The following is a 7,608-nucleotide window of genomic DNA, read 5'->3' as shown; positions in this document are numbered from 1 at the left end:
CGATTATGGAATTCAATATGTAAAATGAGAATCCAAAGATAACAGTCAAACCGAAGATGTTAAAAAAATGAGGGCAGGAAATTGAAACCTTTCATGACAGTATTCTGTTATTTTCTTTTCAAGCTTATTGGATAAAGGATCAATGCTATAATAAGTTATTTAAAGTTTTTGCTTGCTGAAATTTCTTGTCATCTCTTTCTAGTGCAGTTGCTTCGTCAATACCGATCCCGTTGCTTTACAAATTTGCAAAACTATATTAACCGTATTTAGGAGATAAAGCATACATTATTTCATGTATTTAGAAACCTAAAACAAGAGAAGCATATATGTCATTTCGCATCTGATTTTCTGAGAATTAATATGGATATTTCCTGGCCCTTATGATAGCCCCTACTGATGAATTGGTGCTGCATACTGCGGAAAAGATTATCAGCATAAATTCATAACCATCCAAGGATATGATTCTTAAGGGATTGAAAAATATCTACTTTGTTCTGTCAATTGCATTTTGGTCAATGTATATTCGTTCTCTTTAGTTAGTAAAGCAGATAAACCGTTAAATATTAAACTTTTGTGTCCAAGATCATAGCTCTAGCTACACAGACTAATCATGATGATGAAGGGTGCAGGAATATATAACTCCCTCACCATTATTTGTGGGCACGTAATCATGTTTTTCCTTTGGTTTTAATTTAATTAGGAAAAATAAAGGATTGGATTTTTAATTCTATATGTCTTATATGTTTCGGTGAGGAATACGGTATAAAAAAAATGCACATTTTTGTAAGCGTTAAGGAAAGGCAAACTCAACCCAAGCGATATAGCGATTTCAAGTAAAAAAAAAAGCTGCCTTGACGTTTCAGCAGGCTCGGTTCTACATTCCTGACAAGCTATATGTATCTTTATAAACATATACATACTCATTGGCATTTTGGCATTAGCACAATCTAAGTAATTAACAAGACTGTTACTCCACATTTGCCCAAGAACGAGATTTATTGCTCTCTTGCAATCCTCTGTTCCTAGTTAATTGTTTTCTGTTTAATCTTGAGTGGTATTAATTGCAGAATCCCTATGAAAGCATTTGACGTGGAGACATCCCTTTCTAGCTAGTTATGCAATTTTCAGAAGCAATCCTTGACAATATCTATGATCTGGTCCAAACTTTGTTTCAATTCATCTGAAGATTATGCATTTTGATTTTATTATATACAGAGAGTATAATAACCTGTGCTTTGAATTTTCTAATGGATTCCAGTTCATCATTGAAAATTTCATAAATAGCATTTGATACTCATTTGCTCTAAACTAATCTGTAAAAAATAGTAATAACAGTAATCATTCGTTTCTCCGCAAGAAAATATGCGCATTTGGTGTAGTGGCATCATAGTACCCTCCCACGGTACTGACCGGGGTTCAATTCCCCGGATGCGCAAATCCGTCAATTTTTCAATTTTTTCAGCCCCTCGCCTTTGAAAATTGACATGATTAAAGACATCACTCACCAAAAAAAACAATGGTTGCGCCAAGCAACATTCCCTTATGGTTTGTTATAAGCGTATAAATACCATTCATCTCAAACATTATCTTACAACACATCACGAGAAAGATTATCTCTTAATTTTACAATCTTATGCAAAGGTAAAAGATTAGCCCAAACTTCCTGCAGGTAGAGGAAAAAAGATATACATCTCAACGCCACTTGGGATCAACCCCAACAGACTTGGGAGTCTCAGCGCGGGGCTGCTCGTGTGCAAAAGCGTCTCTACGAATAGGATCAGGCGTATATCGAAGACCGCTATCAAACTCTTGAACATGCGCAATTTTCCTGAAGAAAGACTTCTTCACGAATCTATCAGCCTCATTCATCACTATCTCAGGCTCCTCCACCTCTGGTATCGTTTCCCTTGTCTTCTTCTTCACGCGTACTGTCGGGGAGTGCATTATCTGTTGCTTCGCGGTGTACAGACCCAGAGATACCGATAGAGCTATCATTCCTATCACCACATAAACGGGCACAAACTCTCCCTTTATTGTCTTTTTAGTACGTTTTTCTCGCTGAGGACTGCCGAAATCAGCTGTTGGAGCATACGCCATCATTTTTGGAGAGCTTGAAGTTGCATACGTTGCAGTTCCACTCAACCGACTCACCATTGATTTCCAACAACTCTGCAGATCATAAATATCACAGAAATTGAGAGAACAACACATTCTTGAACCAAACAATAGAGAAATTAGCGATTAGTGATAACCCACCATTGATCTCAATGCCATGATTGGATGACAGAAGCTTAGATGAAATTGCGTTGAAGGACTTTGATTACCAGGGTTAGGATTAGAACAGATTACTTGCTTCTCTTTTTTTTTTTTTTTGTTTTTTGTGTTGGCAAAGGGAGTAAAAACAGATTACTTGCTTAATGGCCTCATATTCTCATTGGACACATATATTATATATATAGGAGAGGGTGATGTCTAGGGGAGAATTCTAGAGGCACGTGGCGGGGAGTGGAAATTTGAGGTACACTCGTCGAAGTAAAAGAGGTCAGCATCAACCTAGAAGGCTCACGAAGCAGCAAGTCATGTCGTACTACTGTACTTTTCTTCAGGTTAAAGTAATAGATTCAACTATTCAATCTTCTCTTGTGGATAAGGACATCCTGTGGCCAAATTAATGTCGTCAGCTGGGTCTCACATCGACCCCACAGGTTGATACTCAATGCAGTATTAACAGTAACCATACGGAAAACTTGGAAGGAAACTGGTATCAGAACCTTACAATACTCCGAAGAGTTTTATTTTATTACTATTATTATTATTTTTTTAGTAAATTGTTGTTGTGTTTAACTGATTGATACTTGATACAAATTATCAATCGCCAATTACGCTGATATTGTTTTCTTTGTGCTTGTCGAAACCACGATATTCTCCGTTTTCAATTCGGAAATTTTAGAGTATTCCGATTAAGCTACTAATAAAAGTGGCTGATATAAGCAAGCACCATTCATTTATTTAAACCAGAGACACAAAAGGGTTTAGCCAAAAAAAAAAAGAACAGAGAGAGAGAGAGAGAGAGATTATGTTCAAAAACCATCTTGGGCAAAGCAGTAAGAGTATATTCAGGGCTGGGTGCTGGGATCCATACCAATGGATTTGAGACTTGATGGTCTCAGCCCGGGTGAGCATTAATATCTTTGCGAATGGGATGGATTCAGGAATGGACTGGACGCGACTTTCAGACTCTTGAAAAGGGGCCGCCTTTCTGAAAAACGATTTCTCAGTGAACTTATAGGCCTCATGCACCCTTTTATCAGGGTACACCTCCTCAGGAATCATTTCCCTTAGCTTCTTCTTAACCCTCACAGATGGCGAGTGCATGAGCTGTGCAGACACAGCGTGGTTGATAAAAATATCATCCCAAAGGCTACATATATTGGCATAAATTCAAAACCAGCTGCTGGGGCATATGCCTTCATTTTTGCTGAGATTGAGGTGCCGTGTGCTGCACGCATCCTCTTAGGCGATTTACCATCAATTTCCAGAAGTAATCCTGCACCATACAGCAGCCAGTAAGAAGCTGACTGTGCAATACACTGCAGTACCTAACAAGAAAATAAGTAATCATTATTAGAGGACTTATAATAGAATTATTTTTAATACAACTTAACTCTATTAAATTTTTATCTCTAAAACTTGAGATCGGCTATATGAATTCTTTTTCTCTATTTTAAATAATTTTGACTTAAATTTTCAAAAATATATAATATTTCTGGGTCATATTATACTACTCTTCTCCAAGTCTTCTTTTTTTTCTATCATTTAATTTAACGTGCTCTACTTGTTTAACTAGAGCCTTCGTATGTATTATGTTTCACATGACTAAACCACCTCAATCTCACTTCTCTTAACTTATCCTCAATTGGCACCATTCCTACCTTTTCTCTAATACTCTCATTACGAACTTTATCTAGTCTAGTATAACCACTCATCCACCTTAACATTCTCATCTTGGCAACTCTTATCTTAGACACATACGACTCCTTCAATACCCAACACTCACTACCCTATAACATGGTCAATCGTATGGCTGTACGGTAAAATTTTCCTTTCAACTTATTGAAAATTTTGCGATCACATAAAACTCCCGTAGCACTTCTCCACTTCAACCATTCGGCTTTAATCGTATGACTAACATCCCCCATCTACTTGAAGGATTGAGTCGAGATATTTAAAGTGATTACTTTAGAGTAGTAACATTCCATCCAAACTAATTCATTCCCTATCACCAGTTCGGCCTTCACTGAAGTTACAATACATGCATTCTGTTTTCTTTTTACTTAACTTAAAACCCTTTGACTCTAGAGTACTTCTCCAAAGCTCTAACTTTCTATTTATTCGTTCTCGTGTTTCATCTATCAGAACTATATCATCTGCAAACATCATGCATCAAGTGATACTCTCTTGTATATGTTTCGTCAAATCATCTAAAACTAATGTAAAAAGATAAGAGCTTATAACTGAACCTTGGTGTAATCAATTGAGATAGGAAAATCTCTTGTGTCCCCTCCTACTGTGCATACAATAATAATTGCTCCTTCATACATATCTTTCAACACTTGTATGAACCTAATAGATACTCTCTTTTGTTCTAACACTTTTCGTAAAGACATCTCTTAGAGCACTATCATGAGCCTTCTTCAAATTGATAAAAATCATGTGTAGATTTTTCTTCACATCGCTATATTTATTCATCAAGCTTCTAATAAAAAAGATCGCTTCTATAGTTGAACAACCGAGCATGAAACCAAATTGATTGGGAGATATAGAAGTGTCATGATGTAGTATATATTCCATAACTCTCTCCCATAACTTCATAGTATGACTCATGAATTTAATTTTCCAATAGTTTAAGCAACACTATATGTCTCCCTTATTTTTAAAAATAGGTACTAAAATACTACCCCCTCCATTCTCTCCATTTATTAGATATTTTTTTTGAGTATAGAATCTTATTAAACAATTTAATTAACCATGCTACTCCCATATCTCCTAATCACTTACACACTTCAATTGGTATTTTAAATCAATTGTTTTTAATACAACTTATATATAAATAATTAGATTGTCTTACACGTCAAAATGGTACAATGCAACCATTTATACATGGGATAAGTATTCCCAAATCTGAAGCCATGATCAGGATAGATGAAAGATGCCATTGTCTAGGGTGGCAACTTTACATCAAAGAAACTCGGAAAGAGAGAGGCTTTGCTCAACAAGCAGTCGTCTTCAGCTACGTTCTCGGAATTTATAGAAGGTGGCGATCAGGAGAGGTTCTGGAATTACGTAATAAGCAGTGTAGAAGCCCAAGGAATGCTTCTTGTAATTCGAGTGCACAGCATCAAACATCGAAGAAGTGGCAAGTCATGCTCGTCTTCTGTTTTCTTAATTAGGGTTCTATACACCGAAACAAATTTAAGAATGGCATCTTCAAAATGCTGCACGTAGATATATGTTGGGATTCCGGATTCCCTCACAAAAGTTTCTGCTAGGAAGCTCCAAAAAGGCCACATTTCCCATTAGCTGTAACTCTCGCCTTAAGGACAATGGTTGGCCTTTCACTATGTGAGGTACAAATTTTGAAGTTTGCAACTGCAATTTCACTATGAATCTCCTGCTTAAACCAAACGATTGTTCAAAGGGAATTTGCATATCGGTGGACGTATATAAATATTTGTCCTTACATAATCCAATTTTCACACTTTTGTTCTTTGTCCTCATCCAAGAATTCTAGCGCAACTGGCTAGCAGTCATCTCCCCCACCATCCACTTCCCCTAAAAACTCATAAATAATACAGAGAACGCAAACTAGCATTTATATGCTGAAAGTTCAGGCCTATTACTACCACACTTCAAATTGATGTTCCCTAATTCCATCTAAAACCTTATTTATCTCATCTCTTTGTGCATGCAAACTATCTCCTGCAAGAAACTCATGTACAATCCCATCCAACTGAATTAAGCTACAACCAGTATTCTTCTTTACAATACTATTGCCACTCATCAAACTCCTAATCTTCACCACATCTTCCCATCGATCTGCATTGGCATAAACATTAGCCAAGATTGAATAAACCCCACCATCTTCAGGTTTTAACTCCATCACCTGCTTTGCTGCCATCTCTGCAATTTCAACATTCCCATGTATCCTACACCCTCCTAGCAAACCACTCCACGCAGACATATCACCACCCGTAGGCAAGTTTTTTATCATTTCTATTGCTTCTTTGATCAACCCAGCCCGGCCTAGCAAATCAGCCATGCACCCATAGTGTTTGGGCTCTCGACGGACACCATAAAAAGATTCCATCTCATGGAAAATCTTCCTGGCCTCATCTACCAGGCCCCCATGGCTACATCCTACTAAAACTCCTAAAAAGCTAACTCCGTCAGGTTTAACCCCAGCCTCCATCATTCTTGAGAAGTAATTTAGCAATAACTCACCAAGACCGTGCATTGCAATGCCGACTAGCATCGCGTTCCATGTAATCAAACTTTTATCAGGGCTCAATTCAAAAATCTTTAGAGCAGTGCCAATGCACCCACACTTCGCATAAAGATCAACCAACCCCGTTGATAAAAAAGAATCAATCGGTATATTATTCTTTTCAATATAATTGCGAACCTGCGTCCCTTTTTCCAGTTCACCTAGTTGTGCACAAGCAGAAAGAGCAGACACCAATGCAATATTATCAGGTCCAAGCTTTAAATCCATCATAAGATCAAATAATTCAATTGCCTCCTTGCAATATCTTCCCTGGGCATACCCTGCCATAAGAGTACCCCAAGACACAGAATCTCGCACAGACATCCGATCAAAAATTTCCCGTGCCTTTTCAATGTCACCGACTTTAACGAACCCGTCAATCAACGCATTGTAAGAGACCACATCTTGATGAGAACTTTCCTCAAACACCTGATAAGCATAATTTAAGCGATTAGATACCGAATACACATGAATGAGAGAATTCATCACGTACAAATCTGAGACAAACCCAAATCTCAGAACTTGAGAATGTAGCGATTGGGCCAACGAAAGAAAGCGAAGCTGTGTGCAAGCTTTGAGGGCAAAAGGGAAGGAGTGGAAGTCAGGAGGTACAGAGAAACGGCGCATTTGTCGAAAGAAATGGAGGGCGAGGAAAGGAGAGGAATGGAGGGTGTGGATCCTAATGACAAGATTGTAGCAAAAGGGAGAGGGGTTTGGAATAGCATTGAATACGGAGACTGCATAGTGCAACAGAGACGATGATGATTTGGGGGTAATTGCCTTGGTGAGAGCGTAGAGGATTTTGGTTAAAATTTGAGAACTGCTAAGAGAGAGGAGGCCATAAGTGACAGCGTGGGCATGGACTTGGTGGAGTTGAAGGTTGGTTTTGCATTGCTTGAGGAGATAGTTAATTGAAAGATAGCATATTTGTGAGTGGTTGGCGATTGGCATTCAAAGCTCTCTCGCACTGCCCGTCTCATCCTTGAGATGCAAAGCCGTTCATATCTGACCTTTGCGTGCAAAAACAGACTTGAAAAAAGGGGCAAAAAAATGAAAATAAAAAA

General features: G+C 38.0%; 2 protein-coding genes across 2 annotated transcripts; both read right to left on the bottom strand.

The window, feature by feature from the left end:
• Window positions 1-1,520: 1,520 nt before the first annotated feature.
• On the bottom strand, window positions 1,521-2,433 carry LOC110659722 (uncharacterized). Its single transcript, XM_021817753.2, has 2 exons — window positions 2,257-2,433; window positions 1,521-2,169 (listed from the first exon to the last, which is right to left on the bottom strand). The coding sequence occupies exons 1-2, from the start codon at window positions 2,272-2,274 to the stop codon at window positions 1,693-1,695; spliced, it is 495 nt and encodes a 164-aa protein (XP_021673445.2). The 5' UTR covers window positions 2,275-2,433; the 3' UTR covers window positions 1,521-1,692.
• A 2,640-nt stretch (window positions 2,434-5,073) lies between these two features.
• On the bottom strand, window positions 5,074-7,574 carry LOC110659721 (pentatricopeptide repeat-containing protein At5g61800). Its single transcript, XM_021817752.2, has one exon. It carries the CDS (start codon window positions 7,493-7,495, stop codon window positions 5,900-5,902), a length of 1,596 nt encoding a protein of 531 aa, XP_021673444.2. The 5' UTR covers window positions 7,496-7,574; the 3' UTR covers window positions 5,074-5,899.
• Between the last annotated feature and the right edge of the window lie 34 nt (window positions 7,575-7,608).

Source organism: Hevea brasiliensis, chromosome 13, assembly GCF_030052815.1.
Source record: "Hevea brasiliensis isolate MT/VB/25A 57/8 chromosome 13, ASM3005281v1, whole genome shotgun sequence".
Taxonomy (NCBI): domain Eukaryota; kingdom Viridiplantae; phylum Streptophyta; class Magnoliopsida; order Malpighiales; family Euphorbiaceae; genus Hevea; species Hevea brasiliensis.
The sequence above is the reverse complement of the archived record's forward strand: the minus strand, read 5'-3'. Positions and strand labels throughout refer to the sequence as shown.

Excerpts from the sequence above, each read along its gene's own strand:
- LOC110659721 (XM_021817752.2), bottom strand. The coding sequence starts at position 7,495 with ATGCCAATCGCCAACCACTCACAAATATGCTATCTTTCAATTAACTAT.